General features: G+C 38.9%; 2 protein-coding genes across 4 annotated transcripts in view; one reads left to right on the plus strand and one right to left on the minus strand.

The window, feature by feature from the left end:
• Positions 1–1,889: 1,889 nt before the first annotated feature.
• prxl2c (peroxiredoxin like 2C) lies at positions 1,890–5,652 on the minus strand. The gene is made up of 6 exons (XM_066644620.1): positions 5,173–5,652; positions 3,864–3,932; positions 3,705–3,758; positions 3,512–3,617; positions 2,795–2,929; positions 1,890–2,711 (listed from the first exon to the last, which is right to left on the minus strand). Exons 1-6 carry the CDS (start codon positions 5,353–5,355, stop codon positions 2,584–2,586), a joined length of 675 nt encoding a protein of 224 aa, XP_066500717.1. The 5' UTR covers positions 5,356–5,652; the 3' UTR covers positions 1,890–2,583.
• A 1,563-nt stretch (positions 5,653–7,215) lies between these two features.
• fbxl17 (F-box and leucine-rich repeat protein 17) overlaps positions 7,216–18,749 on the plus strand; it is a 344,974-nt gene continuing 333,440 nt past the window's right edge. For all 3 annotated transcript variants that reach the window (XM_066644895.1, XM_066644896.1, XM_066644897.1), the window contains exons 1-5: positions 7,216–7,408; positions 9,487–10,244; positions 12,283–12,405; positions 13,755–14,012; positions 16,141–16,272. In XM_066644895.1, the coding sequence (XP_066500992.1) occupies positions 9,507–10,244; positions 12,283–12,405; positions 13,755–14,012; positions 16,141–16,272 (1,251 nt within the window). In that variant the 5' untranslated portion in view covers positions 7,216–7,408; positions 9,487–9,506. The remainder of the gene's footprint in view (positions 7,409–9,486; positions 10,245–12,282; positions 12,406–13,754; positions 14,013–16,140; positions 16,273–18,749) is intronic.

The raw sequence follows: 18,749 nt of genomic DNA on the forward strand, positions 1-18,749 counted from the left end.
AAAAATAATAATATTGTGATGTTTTGACTTGTTTGCATAATGAAGTCATGTAATATGGGATACATTCATTACGTGAGTCATTTAGGAACAAGTATGGTGGAAAGTTGCTTTGCAATAAAATAATTTGTTCTAAAAGGGGAGTGACTTCAGTCGTGTTGAGATGGTTTAGTTAAAAAATATCAGATGTACAACAAACCACTGTAACTGTAAGCTATGACAGAAGCCTGTAACAACAAAATGAGGAAACACAAATAATCTGTTGAGTATGAGGAAAACCAAAACACCTTGAGAAGAGTTCAACAGACAATGTGAACTGTACATCAAGCAGACTGACCGCATTGACAATGTCAGAATTAGGGTGACTTACCGTTTACAAACTAATCAACATTTGCTCTAAAAGTAAAACTTTTCATTTTGTTGCAATAATGTGTTCTTGAAATAAATAAAAATATTTTTCAGTGTTTTGTTCATATTGACAATAATATAATTACCACCAAAATACCTTGAAATATTGTGATTTTATTGTAGGACCATATCGCCCACCCCTAATTTTGAGGGGAATTAATTTTTAATGTATCTTTAGGATGATCAGCATCATGAACTGCAGTTTCTACATGTTATGTATGGTGGAATATCATGACAGCTGACAGTAGCGAGCCACATAGGTCATTAGTTGGCTTTATTCAAATTGTGATAATGAGGTCATTATTGCTAAGCGACAACTGGAATGTTGGGGCTGAAGAATGTTTGGTCAGAATGTTGGGGTTCCATCCTACTGAGATGAGAGTCAAGATTGGACACGTGTGACTTTGCTCTGCAGTTTTCTTTTTTATATATATCCTAACAGTTTTAGAAGTCCTCCATTAATGTTTAATGAATATGAACAGCTGAAGGAATAACCTGCCCGAGATGTGACTTCGATAACAACTGGCATGTCATTAACCATTTTTTTCCAGTTTATCCAGGTAGGAAATACAGTTATTTTATTTATGCCTGATTTCTTACTTAGTTCAACAAAGTGCCCAGTTGTCAAACATTGTAACCATTAGAAAATATGTACTCATTGACATAGGATTACTCAAATGACTGGGGGTTTAGGGTTAGGGTTAGGGTTGGGGAGGGTGGGGAGGGGTATTAACCCTGTTCTGAATCTGAAATGATTTTAAACCATGGCTTGGGTGTAGTATTTTGTAAACGTGTGTGTATTTGGTAAAAGTGTGTGTGTTTGTATGCATGTATGTGTATATATATACAGAGAGAGAGAGAAGATCCTTCTGTGTTGAAAAAAATGTATTGCTATAGATTGTAAACAAAAAAAAAGCATGCTTCCATGCATAAACAAAAAGATTGTTCACTCATCCATCGTTTGAAACTGCTTTTCTTGTTAAGAGTCATGGTGGGACAAATTGATCACATGCCAAATATTAAATGTTGCACATCATAACATTTGTCATTCTACCTTTTACAATGTCATATCAAAAATTGATGGCTCTTAGGTGTCATGTCAACCCTTAAGATGTTTAATATTGCCATATTTGGGAAGCCATGCAGCATTAAAATGATTAAATATGTCTAGTCTTTCAGGCAAGTTTGACACTATTAGTAACAGAAGAAATGCATGCAATTTTGGAAAAAATTGCTGTCGCTTTAAAAAGGTGTAAAGTTGGCATGAAAGGTAATGGAAGATGATATGTCAACTTTTCAAGCATGTTTCCACACCCATTTTCTTTATGGCATGCTATAAAACATCCAAGTTTAAAATGTGAAGACTCATTTATTACGAATGCAAAAATATACAAAGTCTTGAAGCACAAAATTGAATATTATATATATATATATATCACCATTTCAACAATAATTCAAATGTAATTGATGCCTTTACTGTCTTAATTTCTTTTAATTTAATTATTATACAATATTTATATGGCAAAACACACATTGCTATAAGTGTATTATATATTATTTTAAAAATAATATATACATTTTGTCCAAATGTTGTCGTTAGTCATTCTCATTTCAGTGCTGAATACACAGCAACATCAGTAGTGTTACATGAACTCATTCATTGTTTCAAACTGCTTGCCCAGTTCAGGGTTGCAGTGGGTCCAGAGTCTACACAAAATCACTAGGTACAAGGCATGAAGACGCCTTGAACGAAGCCATTCCATTGCAAGGCACCAAACACTCACGCATCTACTCATACCAATGGACACTTTTGCATGGCAAGTGTTTTTGGACTGTGGAAAGGAACCGGAACACCAGGAGGAAACCCATACAGACACAGGAAGAACACTCCTAATTCCTCACAGACCATGAGCTGAGACAGGGCTCGAACCTACAACTCCAGAACCCTGGAATTGTGTCAAAACTTATATAAGTACAGGCAAAACAGTTTAAGTCATTACAGTTTCTCTGGAATAGTCACAATAAGTAAACAGCATAGATTAATGTGGATAATATAAAAACAAATAACAAAAAAAAGCATTTAAAATGGCAACAATTATACATTTACAAAGACTGCTCTACAGTCCGGTTCAAAGCCAGTTTAAAAGCAGAGTGCAAGGTTTAACTAAGAAATGTTTCTTAGATGTCAATAATTTTGGGGTGATTGTTAAAGTCAACCATCTTCATTCCAGCCAACTCAAGCAATTGGCTAATGGGCGCATGGTCAAATCGATTCATGTCGAAATGTGCAAAATGAACATTAGGGCCTGCGAATGGAAAATGACATCATTAAAACACCTCAAAACAAGATCAAAAGTACGCCTTTGAAGCTTATTTTTTGAATTTTTACCTGGGCCAACAATGAGAGCTCCCCCTTGCTGGTGAGGGTCTCCTTGGAAATCAAAAGCAGGACTGGTCATGGCACGCCACATGCTCTTCAAACTGCCCAGGAGCGCACTGGACTTGACATGTGGGCTCTTAGAGGCTAAGAACGTGAACAAATTGTTCATTAGACCAAATGTGATCTCATAGATTTGACACACAGCCAATACATTACCGTTCCATCTTTCTATATTGGTTTCTGTGAAACCCACTTATCATATAAGTGCTCATTTTAGTTCTCCAATGACAAATTCTAAGCCATCTTTTGCTCTGCATGTTCATTAGCCAACTTTCACCTTGTTCTTCAATGTTGACGGCCCAGATGGTGCATCAGTGGCTATACTTCAGTGACTGTCTCAAGTGCCTTACCATTGGGACTTGTATAAAATAAATTAGAATAATAATAATACCAAATTATGCCCTTGTTTTTTCAAATGTTAATAATTTCTAACACTCTTCTCTAAGAAATTAACAAGTGACACCAACCAAACTTGTGTATTACTTTTATTTATGTAACTTATTTTAATTCTGACTAAAATAACTTGTCCATTGTGAAATTTGCTATTGTATACTGTTTAAAATAATTACCTAAAATTCTTTAACCAACACTAAAGCTCTAAAGACTGATAAGTCTGCAGTTTATTGAAAATCTCTCCAGGTTTATATTATTTTTTATTTTTTTTACCTCTTTCCAAATATACCTCTCCTCTTGTCATTCCAAGTTTCTTATAAATTTGTCTTTCTGGATCAACATATATTTCATGCTGATAGCCTGTCAGTGAGCAGAATGCCTACAAGATCAGGAACAATCTTTTAGAATATGAGCACAACAGCTGCATCATTGTCAATTCTGTAGAGAAATGTAAATTGTGCCTCACCTCTATATGGGAATAGGATGACTGTCCAATGACAATCAATCTGACATCAGCATCCTATAATAACAAAAGAGACACATCTCAAAGAGGCATTTTAAGACTACAACAGCAAACATTACGATAATATCCCACAGACTTACTGTATTAATGCATTTAACTCACCGTTAATGCTTCCTGACGTATCTTGCTTAGATCTTCAACATATTCTTTACACGTATAGCAAAGGAAATTCTGTCAAATGTAGAAAATCTACAAGTTCAGATGGAGAAGCCTTGTTTTCTTTCATTCAGTTTCTTCAAGACATCAAAATGTACATATCTTCCATCACCCTATAAACCAGTGGTCACCAACCTTTTTACGTACCAGATCACCTTTTGAAATCTGAACAAATAAAAGATCTACCAGCGTAAGTGCTAGTGTTAGGCTACATAGAAAAACAAAGCTGTGTATGTCTTCATCACCTCCAATAACAAAATATTAAACTGCTTACTTCATTAATGTACATCTGAGTGTTGGCTGTAGTGGTACTTGGTGCCTGAGGCTGTCTGTAAGAGCTATATAGGTGTTCTGAGTTGTGCTACCTATTGATAACTATTCTATAGCAGCTCTGCACATGCTCAGACCCACAATTTTTAATGTTTTATGTGTTTTTCATGGGAATCTCCCATTTTTTTTAAGCTTAAACAGTTTAAAGCTAAACAGTCTAAGCTTATGGTTATTTGCTACAGCATTCCAAAACTGTACATGCTGATACACATTTATAATCAATGAATTATCACTGTAATTATCTTAGCTTTAGCATCATAAGGGGATTTAGGCTGTGCATATCTCTTGCTTATTCTTCTGTTGGGAGCATTTTCTGATATACTATCCAAATATCCTAACTTTTATTTCAGGAATGAGCCAGGAAACATTTATAATTTTCTTTTTAAAAATAATGTACTTCGTTATTCATCCACGTAAAGGACTATTTGGTACCATTATTTGTACCTTATCATTACAGCTTCAAAATCATTGTAATGCTCCACTGATCTGTAATGGGGAGAATATAGCCTCAGTCTTTGCTAATCTGGGTTCAGCACTGTAGAAACTGCATTATGTAACGTTTGGTGCTGTAAAAGTGTAAATTATATTCTACAGCTATAGGGGGAGCCTAGGAGCAAAAACACCAAAATTTACCTAGTGCTCCTTTAACTGGGAAATGGGATTTTCTTAGAGAGAAAGAGAGAGAGAGAATGAATGATGAGGCAGATGTGTGGTGTGTGAGAGAAAAAGAGATAGGCCTACTGCGAGAGAGATAATAGGGCAGAGATAAGTATAAAGTCTCTCTCTCTCTCTTAGACACACAGAGTGTAGAAATGTATGTCCTAATTCAGAACTAAAGCAGAGCACTAGCATATAATCACAACAAATTCATCTTAACTTCATTAACGTCCTGTTATCAGAACAAACGGAGGACACGTTCTCTTACCCTTACAAAGATAACAATAGCTTTGCTGCCGTGGAATAAACTTTTGAATGTAGTAGCGACTCCATATTTATTGTAAATGAAGCAGTCTTCCACATCTGAGATACATAAATCCTCTGCTATCTCTCTGCTGCTCGGTGGCGCTGAGCTGGAGATCTGCTGCGTTACTGGTAAAACGGCAGCCATTACTCCCTGTGTTAAGTGTTTCTTCCAGGGGCTATAACGCCGTGCACAGGCTATTTTTGGCGTTTTCTTGACGGATGAAGGAATTCTGCACGCCCATCCTTGACGAGGCTTGTGCAGAAATGTGCGTTCACCTTAAAAACTGTCCCTCACAGTTTGTGTATTAACATGAAACAGTGGAACACACAGACACTGTAGTTTTCAAAGTTTCAAAATAATCAGCATTTAATACAGGAAAAAGGTCAACTATATTCCTTAATAATACCCATTATATCGAAGTAGGCCCTTTCTTCTTTTTATCGCCCTCACAGTCTATCGGCCTCTAATTTTTTCTTTTTTCACTCTCGCTGACATGCGCTGCCCACATTATAAACACACTACATCCAGAACTGTAACAGTTTTACTGTCCAATAAGAAAACAGTGACACGCTCCTCTACAACATGCGAGGAACGGTTTGATTCAGTTATCTGAATCGACTCTTTCAGTGAACCGAATGTTTAATTCACAGGTTTTTGTGTTCAAAAACCAAGTCTCTAGCCATGTCCCAAACAGAGCGGTCCTACTCAAAGTCTAGATTTTGGTGAAGTCAACAACATTCAGACCTATATGGCAAGAAAAACTGTGGGATTTGCAAGCTCTGAAAATGCCCGGTTGTACAAATTACATAATTTGGCAATATACAGTGAATTCATAGATGAATGCCCTTTTCTTCGCCATGTTGATTAGACACCCATAAACAAACTTGATTATACTCTGATTGGTCCTCACCTGTATCTAAAGGAATTCTGGGTACATTACTGAAGTTTTAGGTTTGCATACATGGTACCCTTAAGCACCCCTTTGATCTACAAAAAGAGAACTGGAATACTATGGCTCTCAGTCTGGCCGTCCACAGTTTCACGTGCACCATAACGGCTGTAACGTGAAAAATCTTTTTGATTACAGTAGTTGGTTGTGTCATTCCTTAATAAGGAGGTGAATTATTGTGAGCACTCATTCATGATTCAAACGTGCAAAGGCAGTTATAAAAATTATGCTTTCCATGAATGCATTTTAAGGAACAAGAAGTGTGAACAGCCATTAAGAGGAACATATGTGTCTACATCAGGAGAGTGGTATGTGTACAGTTTGAATAACGTACATTTTGCAGCTGAATAAGGCATATATAACATGTCTATACATGTCTAGAAATCACCCTATATTTGTTTACTTTGAAAAAAATGTGAACATTTTTTCAACTTTCCTTTTAAAGGTGCATTTGGCAATTACATTTGCTTGTCTAGGTTATTGTAGTCCTCCTACCTAGGTGCCAAAATTTGCACAGACCTCTAACAGCCAAGCAGGTGAACCTCAACAGGAAAGAGATTCATTCTGGTCCAGAATGTCATGGTTCACACAAATTTTCTCAGGCACAGGATGTGCTGATGCCATTGCATTGATGATTTTGATATTTTACAATTTATTTGTAAAATATCACTTAGTGAGAGGTTTCTGGGGTTGTTTGTATACCTTGGGTCACTGTCTGTGGCGCTTGGTGTGTTTGTGTTGCCACTGTGTGCTCTGGTTCCCTCCCACGATCCAAAAACAGTGATAGGGGATATCACCAATATGGGTCCCAAATGTTGGTGAGTGAATTGGCTGTTCAAAAGTCTCCATAGCTGTGAGTGTGTGAGGCCCTGTGACGGACTGACCCTGAACCTAAAACGATTGTAGAAAAATGAATACATTAATACACCTTTAGTGCACCTTTAAAACAGGCCGATTCATATAAATAATTGAGTCGATTCGAGCGACTCGTTAGAGTTAACCTGTTAAGAAAGCGATTCGTTCCCGATGACGACACGGGGAGGGACTTCCTTTGTAGTAGCGATTCCCGGATGTGTTTTCAAACTGTGGAGAGACCGGAGTAGCGGAGCGCTCAGTGCGTTCAGAGTGTTTGGAGTGGCTGGTGTCGCGGACGCGGCGCAGTGTCTCTCAGTCTTCGCCTGCTCCTCCTGCTCGTGTCCGGATTATGAGCGCGCGGGACAGGGGCGCCTCACTGCGCGCACACTGCTGGTGAGGAGAGCGCGCTCCCGTGGAGCTGTTCTGTTCGAGACTGTAGTCGCTAGCACTCTCAGCATTAGCTCAGCGCTATCATAGCAACGGCCGAGAGCCTCCTCATCACTCTCTCGCAGCGCTAGCTAGCACAACAACACGCAGAGGAGTTGTTAAACACGCTCACATACCTGTTGATAAACGGTGTAATAGCCTTAAAGCAACCTCCAGTGTTGTTGCTAACGCTGCCCCTTGTTACAACAATTCCAAGACTTGAATTCGGAATTTAGAGCACTTTGGGTTCAGCTTCATTGAAGTTTGTTTTCATTGCAGCATTGTTTTGCTCTGAAAATACAACCGTGACAGCCAACCCAGCAGCAGGCTTACGTTAGGTCTGAGAGGACACTTCACAAAACAGGCTTTCCCAGTGTGCCAGATTAACAAAGAAGTTCCTACTGACAGCCAGAAACCCAGCGTTGTAGTCGGGATGTCTAGAGCAGGCTTTAGGTTTCTTCCACATAGCAGGGTTGAGTTATGGACTAGATGAGGTCTAGAACTATCCCTCAGGACTTTCCTAGTGGCCACGATTGACTTGAGGCTTAAATAATCAAGCTAAAGTGAGAAATCCTGTTTTGTGGAACATTACTGAAAGCGGTGATATTTGAAGCTTGTTTAATAACTCGTACAAGCACATAATTTTCCAACCCATGCACTAGATATATAGCTTTCACTCGCTTTCATTTAAAACTATCATCATTTAAATATATGAATTTATTCGACTGTCGCTTGACTTTGCTTTCCTGGGTGATTAATTAGTATTTGGCTTTCAGGCTCTTTTAATGTTGTTGTTGTTATAGGTGTAGAAGTTGGCTATATGACAAATATAATGTATCATGACACACAATACCTGACACAGACAGTGTATCAGTAGTAACACAGCCACCGGATTCTCAGGGTTTTTTCTGAAGTGTTTCGCAAAGTGCACAAAATATCACTGAACATGATTAATTCTGTTATGTAGTTTTAATGGAAGCTTGCAGTTGTTCAGTATTCTTTAATATATATATATCATATAAATATATTTAAATTATAATAGTTCAACATGTTCAGAAAAACATTGTTCATGGCAGAAATTAGAAAAAAAGGCGAGAAGACTCCCACAATGCAGTGAATTTGAACTCGATTCATTAGTTATAAATGATGCCAGTGCATTTACCAGTTACACCTCTGACAGCTTTTGCAAAAACTCTGTGGATGAATAAAAGGCTTGTAGTCACAGGAATTAAAACCATTGTGGGAATTAGACAAACTGAATGAACTGATTATTTTGTCAAATACGCCTACATTTGCATGTCAGTAGGTTTCTCGGTCAAGGTAATATCAGCAAAAAATGCTGGCTCTAGCTGTTATGTAACAAATCTAGCCTGAAAAAGCACACGCACATATATGTTGTGAGCTATGTTTCTTTCAGTAGTAGACTGAGGAGTTTAAACATGATAGTCCACTGATAAATCCTTATTTGAAAGGTGCATCTCATTTGGTGCATTTAATTAATATACTTATATTTTATTAAAGTGTTATTATATGGGCGGCACGGTGTTATTATAGGGCAGCATGTAGTGTTGCAGTCACACACCTCCAGGGAACTGGAGGTTGTGGGTTCAAGTCCTGCCGTCCCGACTGTCTGTGAGGAGTTTGATGTGCTCTCCCCGTGTCCTCCGGGGTTTGCTCTGGGTCCTCCGGTTTCCTCTCACAGTCCAAAAACACACGTTGGTAGGTGGATTGGCGAGTAAAAAGTGTCCCTTGGTGTGTGTGTGTGTGAGTGAGTGAGTGAGTGAATGTGGGACTGGCACTCCCTCCAAGGTGTGTTACCACCTTGCATCCAGTGAGAATGGGTAGGCTCTGTAGCCCTGAACTGCATAAACGGTTACAGACAATGAATTAATGTTTATTGTAGGAAAATATATATTTTTTTGTTATTATTGTAATAGAAGAGAAAAACAAGTATAATGCCATCTCTACGGAGAATATTCTACCATTGTTACTGCTTTGCAATATATTTTGTTCTTGATTTCACCTGTGTTTTGTCCGTTTTGCAGAGTTAACGTGAGGCATCTATATGGGCCATCTTCTCTCGAAAAATGGTTACTGCCTGAAGAAGAGAACGCGGAAGCTGCGTAAGAAGAAGAAGAGGAGGAACTGCTTCCTTCGGGGCCCCTGCATGCTTTGCTTCATTGTCCGCAGTACCAGCGAGAGTCTCGAGGACGAGTTTCCTTGCGAGAGCAGCAGCAGTGCAGCTGTTGCTGCGTCTAAACTTGCTGAACGTTACGTGTCTCTGAGCTCGCCTGAGGACTGTGCCCGTTTCCTGCTGTCTCCCGGGGAGTTGGCCGTTGGCTGGGAGGGCCAAGGCCGGAGGAGCCTGCTGACTGCGGTGCCAGCCAAGCTGATTGGAGCGCCGGCGCTGTTCCGCTGCTCTGCCGACTACTCGGAGATGGTGTGCAAGCGCAAGTGTGGCGAGCCTCGCAGATGCACGGCTCCCTGCAAACAACCACGCTGCACCTTTCACGAGGCTGCAGAGGAGGGCGGGGAGGAGAAGCCAGCGTCAGCTGGCCAGCGTCTTCTGCCTCAGCTCTGCCCTCTGCCGTCCTCCTCCTCCGCCTCATCCTCAGAGGAGGACAGCTCAGGCGTGGGCTTGCAGGCAACAGACTCGGGGGATAGTCCTAGCAGTAGTGCTACTCCAGAAAGCTCCTCCTTCTCCTGCCCACTCTCTCAAAGCGAAGGGTCAGATGAGGGAAAGAACACAGAAAGCACTGACACGTCCCGCATCAACCACCTGCCCTCCTCTATATTGCTCAAGGTTGGTGGGCTCAGTGATATAGGGATAGGCAGTAGATGTGTGTTGTGGTTGTTGAAAAGAGCAACCCCTGGATTCACGGTGCATATTTTTTTCTGTAATGTATATAACACAATATTCTTAGATGTGTCGTTACATGTGGTAGGCAATGGGCTGTTTTTACACCCCCTGTCACTAAATTCTCTTTGGCAAGGGCTCAGCAGGGTCTTGGAAACTTTACTAAAGCCACTTTCATATGTGAAGACCTGAGAATCAGCTCCGGCATTTTTGTATGAGAGTGATAGTCTTCTTGAAAAGTTCATAAGTTTAATGGACATTGGCAAAGTCACCCATCTTACATTTTTTAAATGTCTCTGTACGTACTGAGAGATTCATAATCAATACACTCTCCCACTCTCTGTGAATTCTTTGGACAATGACCTGCTCTGTTCTTGTAGGAGTTCAATTGGACATTACCGGGACTTTGTTCTAGGGAGTTGGCAGAATAAAGTGTGTTTAATGTCTGGTACAACTGATTCAGACATTTGCATTCTTGCAAACAGCTCCTTCGGGTAATGTCTGTGGCTTTACTCACCGAGTCCATGTTGACCTGACTCCATCACGTAATATCTGTGGATTTGTTAACTGCACTTTAGTGCCGTGAATCTCCCATTCTAACACACCAAAGGAGCTTTATTGACTTTAAATCCGGCGACTGGGGAGGCCATTGAAGTACACTGAACTCATTGTCATGTTCATGGAATCAGTTTTGTATGACTTTGTTCTTTGTGACAATGCTCATTATATACTGGAAGTAGTCCTAGCAAAATGGATAAATTGTGGTTATAAAGGGATACACGTGGTCAGCAATAATACACAAACAGGCTGATACACTCGGTTGATGCTCATTTGGAATTTAGCGATCCCAGTGCGTCCTCAGAAAACTTTCCCCAATAGGGCCTGATTTATTAGGTGTGGTGTTTCTGCTGTTGCAGCCAGTCTGCATCAGTGTTGAACCTGTTGTGCTTTCAGAGATGCTTTTCTTATCAGCATAGTTCTAATGACTGTTTTCCACGTTACTGTGTTTTTTCAGCTTTAACAAGTCAATTGTATTCTCTCCTGTTTTAGAAAAAGGCGATTTCCCTGCTACAGCATCACCTGCTGGATTTATTTTCCACATGTTGGTGTTGAACAGATATTAACAGAAGCTCTTGTTTGAATGATGATGTCTGTATGATTTTTGGCACACACATTATTGGCATGATTGCTGGTATAGAGTCGTTCCTAAGCCAAATAATGTGACCAGTGAGTGTAAAGTATCATGACATTGTGATCATGAATACACATTTCCATGATACACAATATCACAACAAGGAGACAAAACAACATTACAGCAGTTTCACTTGGGTATCTCCCCTACACCACTTCGTATTGAAAAATTCATATGGTCAGTCTTCTAGAACCCTAAATGAGCTCAGACCCGATTATTATTACAGTCACTTGGCCACATTTTGATTGCCTTATAAAGGGCCACTGATGTAACTAGCACTGGAAATAAAAAAGGGGGTGGGGGGTGGAATCAGATATTTGTTTTAACAAATCTCCATAGAAAAAAAATCTTTGTGCCACAGCAAACTTATAATTTGAACGAAGCCCAAATGACATAGGGGATTGTACAGACAAGAATTTCAGGTAGTTCAATCAATTGCAAAAAACGATCAAATAATAACAGTTAAAATGAGCATTTCCGAGTGTTAAAAAGAAATAGGTTGTTTGCGAATATTCAGCTTTAGCTTATTTGTATAAGAGAGGCTTGTTGTTTGTCAGGAAACTTTATCACTATGACAGTGCAGTGTTAGAGTGGGTTTCACTTATACTTTGGCTCAGGTGACATTGTTTGTTTTCTTTATATGCTTGATGTGTAAAGGTGATATGATATATTCTTTCTCCACTTACACCAGACCGAACCTCTAGACTCAGTTTTTAGTGTGGGTGAGATAGGATGGTAATGGACCACTGAATGATCAACAGTTAATGTTTTTCCCCTGTTATTTTTCTCTAGGTTTTTTCTCATTTGTCAGTGAAAGAACGATGTCTTAGTGCTTCCCTGGTCTGCAAATACTGGCGGGACCTCTGCTTAGACTTCCAGTTCTGGAAGCAAATCGATCTCAGTGGCCTCCAACAAGTTAGTGCTTCACTTCCACACACTTCTATATATTGACTTAAGACTTTACTGTGAAAGAATAATTATGTTAAAATGAATGTTATCTTTTCCTAGTTGCTGTCAGACCAAAGCATTGTCTCTGTAAATGGTAAAATTTGAGAAGACATAAAAATATTTGCAACTTATAATTCAATTTACTGCAAGTATGTTTAGTGGCTAATTTTGGAACATTTGTGTTAGTCTGTTCATCACGAACATTTCACAACATATGAACTGCAGCTGGGGTTTTCCAACCAGAAAACAAGTAAAATGGAGGTCCAAATATTTAATCCGACAGCGAAGCTATTTAATATATTTCTGTCCTCCTTGCTTCTACAGTCTTTGTCTGTTTAGCATCACTACTCACCATGTAGGAGCACTTTGTAGTTATGCAATTACAAACTGGGGCTGCCAAAAGTATGCAGAGGAAAAGTCGGGCTACATTCTGTAATTTTAGAACTGCCAAGCGTAATTATATGATAAGTGGACTTGGTTTATCTATGTAAACTATATACTAGGACTGGGCAGTTAGTCAAAAATGGATCAAAATCAACATTCAGAACTTCTAATCAATGTAATCTTGCCTGTATCAATTAAATAGATTGTTCTTTTAAATCTGTTATTCCATTTACATGCAACTTTATATTTCTAGTAAGCCTTTAGAGGTATTCTTTGCTGCTAGCATTTTGCTAGTAATATTGTGACTTTGTCATTGATGGTAGAGTGAGTAATGTACAATTAATACGTAAATAAGCTTTTTGCAATTATTTGAATTTATCTAAATTATTTTACTCCACACAGCCAAGCAACTTGAGCAGCTTGTACTAAAGAAAATGCTTTATCTGACGTTTGTACATAAACATAAAGGAGTGAAATGTTAACACTGACTAGCAACCCATGCTAATACTACCACTCTGTTTCAACACATGAAGCACAATTGTATCACTAAATATGAACAGTGCTTACAGACAAGCTCCCAGCAACATTAGTAAAAAGGCCCTTTAATAATTGAGCATATTTAAAGTCCAAGCCTTGTCAGTGAAATATGAGGGCAAAAAACGATCAAATTGTTCATTAATTGTAATTTAACTAAAATGTTCAATTAATTCTGATACAGATTTGTGTTCATATCAACCAAAACATTGTATCTTCAAAAAGGTAACGTGGAAAAACTAAACATGCTTACTAAAAATAGATATAAGTTGTTTGTGGAACAGTGGGGATACAGTGTGTAGAGTGTAGTATTTATAGTTAATGCAGTTCGGATTTTTTTATATGCTGAGTAAAATAATGTGTCCCCTCAGTTACTTCACTCTCTTTATGTCATTCAGGTGAAAGATGACCTCCTGGTGAAGATAGCATCTCGGAGACAGAATGTAACAGAGATCAACATCTCCGATTGCCGGAATGTTCAGGACCATGGTGTTTGTACCCTAGCCTCGCACTGTCCAGGCCTGGTGAAATACACAGCGTACCGCTGTAAGCAGCTCAGTGACCTGTCCCTCTGCACTGTAGCCTCTCACTGTCCACTGCTGCAGAAAGTTCACGTGGGTAATCAGGACAAGCTGACTGACCAGGCACTCAAACAGGTCTGTACAAGGCATAGTCATCCTTCCTGATGTCAAGTTGAGAAATGATCAATGGTTTCCTTTGGTACACATTGTTTGCTTGTGATAATTGTTTGCTAGTGTTTCAGAGTCCATATGTTAGAACATTAGAAACAAACTCCTACATTACGTTCTGGTGATTTGGAGCTGTTTTGAATCATTTTTCATGTTAAATTTCTTGGTGCACAGGAGGTTTCATGGTGTAGTGGTTTTTGCAATTTTATTTTAAAACCACAGTTTGAGAGAGGGCAATTTTGAAATCATCTGAGCTGAAATTTTAATTATATGTAATGCCACATTGTCTTGGTCTTAAATGGGGACAATTTAGTCTAATATAGAGCTTGTGAACTGGCAGTCTGACACAGTACACTTAGCATTACAGTGGTTTCCCTGAGGAATCAAAAAGGCCTGGAACTTATTTATAGAAATTACTGCAGTACTGGTCAGAAACATTCCTGTTACAAATTTTCCACAAACACTGCAATAACAGCAATAACAAATACAATGTAGATTTTCAATATTATATTTATGTGTCCTACTTTACACTTTCTGTATGGTCCTAAAAATATCTTACTTTCTTACACAAAAAAAAAAAAAAAAAAAAAAAGCATCATTTCATAGATACTAAGATTAAAAAAAGCAGGTACTAAATAACTATTATCTAATATTAGCTAACCCACCACATCTATCAAATATTACTTTTTAAACTTGTTTCTGCAATGACAATATGATATATCCATATAATGTGTCAGTTTAATTGTGTTTCTGGATGTAAAAAACCTGTAGTTTGAAAAACCAGTGTACACATTTCACAAAAGAAGCAGACACTACATTGGCCAGTATTAAGTTTCTGTATGTTTAGTTTAGGGTAACTTCACTCTCATTAAAACCAAGCCTTTCGTCATTTAAAATGACATTACTCTAAAATTACATTAAAATATTGTCATCTTAAACTACTTCATATTTACATGCTTTCATTTTATACATGTTTTGGCAGTGACGATAATTTTATATTAATTAAAACACTGATTGCATACTTTTAAACAGTGATTCCAGTGATTTTGACTGCAAGTTCCTCAGGTGATGTGTCTTTAATCTCTAAATAACAGGATCAAAATTTAAGGGGACACTTTTCCCACAAAACTCTCTGGAGTCTTAATAAAATATCTGTGACATGCTTTGGTCAAAATTCCCTGAAGATCTAACAACACAGGACATTTTCTTACCCTGTCTAAACCTTTACCCTGTGTTTAGAGTGTTTAGAACGCTTGGTTTCAGGGCCTGTTTCTTTAAAGGAGAAGGAGCCTCTGTTTACTTCAAAAGCAGGGTGCCCAGGAGAGAGGCACGAGGAGCAGAAATTCTGGGTTTTAGTCGATTTCACTTTGTTCATAATTTTAGTTTGCTATATTTAATGAGCACACTTACTACATGCTCCACATTTGTTGTTTGTTTTTGCTCCGTTTAATCTCAGAATTACCCTCTTACATAAACATTGCTGTGATTGGAGAGGCAAAGAGGAGGGACAGTTCTGAAATGCACGCTTAAGATGCAACGTAAACTCAGAGTGACAGTTTATCCCATGTTTACTGATTAAGCACATCACAAAAAAGTTTAATCTCACTTTTTGTGGGTTGGTAGGAGCTCCAGAACTCCATGTTCTTTTGTCTTCTCTAAACATTGTATTGTTTTTAGGTGCTAGAGATTTTTTTAATGTTTTTCCCTGGAAATTACAGGCATTGCTTTATTTGACCAGTGATTGGCTGATGATCAGAAATGGCTGACACTGAATGAGTTGGATGATATTTGTCTTTTTTAGGACATAACTGATTTAATTGTAGTGTAATCATGATGGTGTGTGTTAGATCTGTCCACTATCATATGTGTTTCATATTACTGCATTCATGTAGCCCACAAAAGCTGAGCTGAGTGTATTAAACCACTTATTATTATTTTGTTTCAGTTGTTGCTTTGTCCCTTACACATTTCAGCTGTCAGAGGATCTCTGTAAAGTAGTTTCTCTGTACAGTAGATATATACATTCATGATGGGTACATTCCATAATATATTGTCCTAAGACATGCCTCTGTTTATTTTTCGTCTTTCTCTGTAGCTGGGTGACCACTGCCCAGAGTTGAAGGATGTCCACTTCGGACAGTGCTATAATGTCAGTGACGAGGGCCTGATAGCGCTGGCAAGGGGCTGCCCCAAACTACAGAGAATATACATGCAGGAGAACAAACTGGTAGGTGCTGACTTTTCGTATTGAGCTGCCTCATGGCACCTTTTCCTCTCTTTGCGTCCAGTGTACTAGAGTGTGTATTCCAGCATACCATCTGTTTCAAATGGAAAGTGGATCATGTATGGAAATGCCTGGCTCGGTGGCGTGAGACTGTAGGTGGCAGGTTAGGCATAGTTGGAGGGAACTCATGGAGGGAGTTCATGGCTGAAAGATGAAACCTCTGAAACTAAATGAAACATGGGGTCCAGATTAACACAGTCGAGGCCTCTGGGTTTGTACCCTCTTTATGCCAGCGATAGATAAAGAACCCCCCTCCTACACTCCAGTGTTGCTTGACCTCCCAGGACAAAACAAAAGCAGATGTCCTGGAAATAGCTTTCTGTCTTCTCTCATCCCATTTCTTCTCTGTATCTCACCATAATATCTCTTATTGTTTCCTCTTTCTTTTGAAGTTTTTCTTTCATTTTTGTTTTTTGACCCCTCCAAGGTTTTTGGATGGACAATATTACAGGAATTGACTGATTATTAAATATGACTGTGAGCTAGGGAATGAAAAGGGTGGTCCTCTAGTATGCCATCTTTTCTGTGGTGTGTTTTTCCTGTGGTCAAATAAGATGCTGCTTCAGATACCATTCGTTATTGAGCTCTGTGGTCTGTGGAATAATGATTTGCACTCGCACCAAAAATAGCTCCAGTGCAGACGCGTCCTGAGGGAGTCAATGCCACCAGTTAGTCAGGCTTGTCAAAAGTTCCTAATTACATACAGCCTCTTCTTGTAAGTACCATTCCTGAGATGCTACATCTCAGTGAGTGCTGATGCGTTGCCACTGGAGGGCAGTGGTGCGCTTTTCATAAACAGTGTCCATCATGCTGTCCTGTAGGTCCACACCAAATCCTTTGAGATGCTGTTTATAAAATACGGATAATATCACAGATTTCGCTGCAGGAAGCAGGACACTTAACTGGGCTTAACACCTTCTATCTATCCTCAGATAAAATGTGTCATTTCCTCCTCCTTTCTGTGTTTAATGTGATGTAAATCTAGGTTCTTTTGCAGATGACTGTAAACAATAACTTGCAGCCTTTAAAACAAATCTGTCAAAATAAACTTGGGATTTTAGCACCTTTTTGATCAGGTTGGTAGGGTGCCGTTTTCTGCCATCCAGATGTGGGATTTTGGCAACAAGGCCACCTTGGCTTCTCCTCATTCTGCTGCCGAATAGCTTGAGCTGTGTTTTTAGAGGAAACGTTATGTCTAGTTGCTTCCTTTGTGCTCATCATTTAGGTATCTTTATTTATTTTCAACAGTGCTATCGTCTTGTGTTTTAGCTCTTTTTGAGCATGGATTCAAGACAATTAAACAGTGATCTCAGACAATCCTGCTTAAAAGAAAATAAATAAATAAAAAATTCCCCTTAAGTTCAGAGCTGGGAGTTTTCATGATGTGATGGTAGAATAAGGGCGTACTGAGTTGTGATCACATGGAGTTTACATTTAGTTATCTCATCCTTGAAGGTTTTAGCAATATTTGATAATGTTCATGCAATAGTGGTGTCTCTGGAGCTGTTCAGTTTCTATTTACCTTTAAAACTTTATACTGTGTAAGTAATTTATAGATGTAGAAAATTGCAGTCTTCAAAATAATTTTGAAACACCTGTTTAAAACGGATAGAAATGAAATACATTTGCTTTGTTTTCCTGTTTGAACATTTGCAATTATGAGTAAGGACAAATGCAAGTTTCAGTGCAAGTTCACATTTAATTCAGCTTGAAGTTCTGCTAGAGTGTTTTTATTTAGAAAAACACACCTCCCAGAAACACGGATTACAGGTTTACTGTAAGCATGTATTGTGTTTCAATATCTATACTGACTCTTATTTAAAATGCACATCGCCTGGCTGACCTCATGTCCAGACTGATTGAATTCTGTTTCATTTCTATCTAGTTTTCATGGCTTGGAAGGCACTGTCATTAAGATGTTGATTGGTGTGATGGTTTTGCGTGCTTGACTGATGCTCCACAATCCATCGCAGGAAGTTATGATGATAATTGTGGTGTAATAGCTTTAGAAGAAATCAACTTGTTGCTGGGATACAGGACAAAGCCTTTATTTTTTTTGTGGGCATATTTTCCTGGTTTTATTTATTTATTTTTTGTCAGCAGTATGAGAATGGACCATAAACCACTCTGTCCCTGAGTCTCTGAGGTCACGCTGCCCTGAAACTGTTGTCTCTCTCTCTCTTTCTCTGTCTCTCAGTAGCCAGGCACCATTGGGTCTGCCCCTGACATCTGAATCTTTGTCGTGACAGCCCCAAATGTTTTCGGTGACAGATCGCACAATTGCGCAACTCATTTACAATGAAGGCCCCTGGCCCCATTCCCCCCCCGGCCCTCTGCTAATGGAGTAAAGTGATCCTGTCTCTGTCTCTTCCAATCAATGATGAATAGGGATGATCCGTAGATGGGCCTGCTCTTCCTTC

This window comes from Hoplias malabaricus, chromosome 14, assembly GCF_029633855.1.
Source record: "Hoplias malabaricus isolate fHopMal1 chromosome 14, fHopMal1.hap1, whole genome shotgun sequence".
Lineage (NCBI taxonomy): Eukaryota > Metazoa > Chordata > Actinopteri > Characiformes > Erythrinidae > Hoplias > Hoplias malabaricus.

What these genes read in the sequence shown, in the direction of transcription:
- prxl2c (XM_066644620.1), bottom strand. Translation starts at nt 5,355, where the DNA reads ATGGCTGCCGTTTTACCAGTAACGCAGCAGATCTCCAGCTCAGCGCCA. An exon ending in CATCCTATTCCCATATAGAG is followed by an intron (nt 3,618 to 3,704) that starts GTGAGGCACAAT and finishes CTGATCTTGTAG; the next exon opens with GCATTCTGCTCACTGACAGG. An exon ending in AGAGGTATATTTGGAAAGAG is followed by an intron (nt 2,930 to 3,511) that starts GTAAAAAAAATA and finishes TCACGTTCTTAG; the next exon opens with CCTCTAAGAGCCCACATGTC.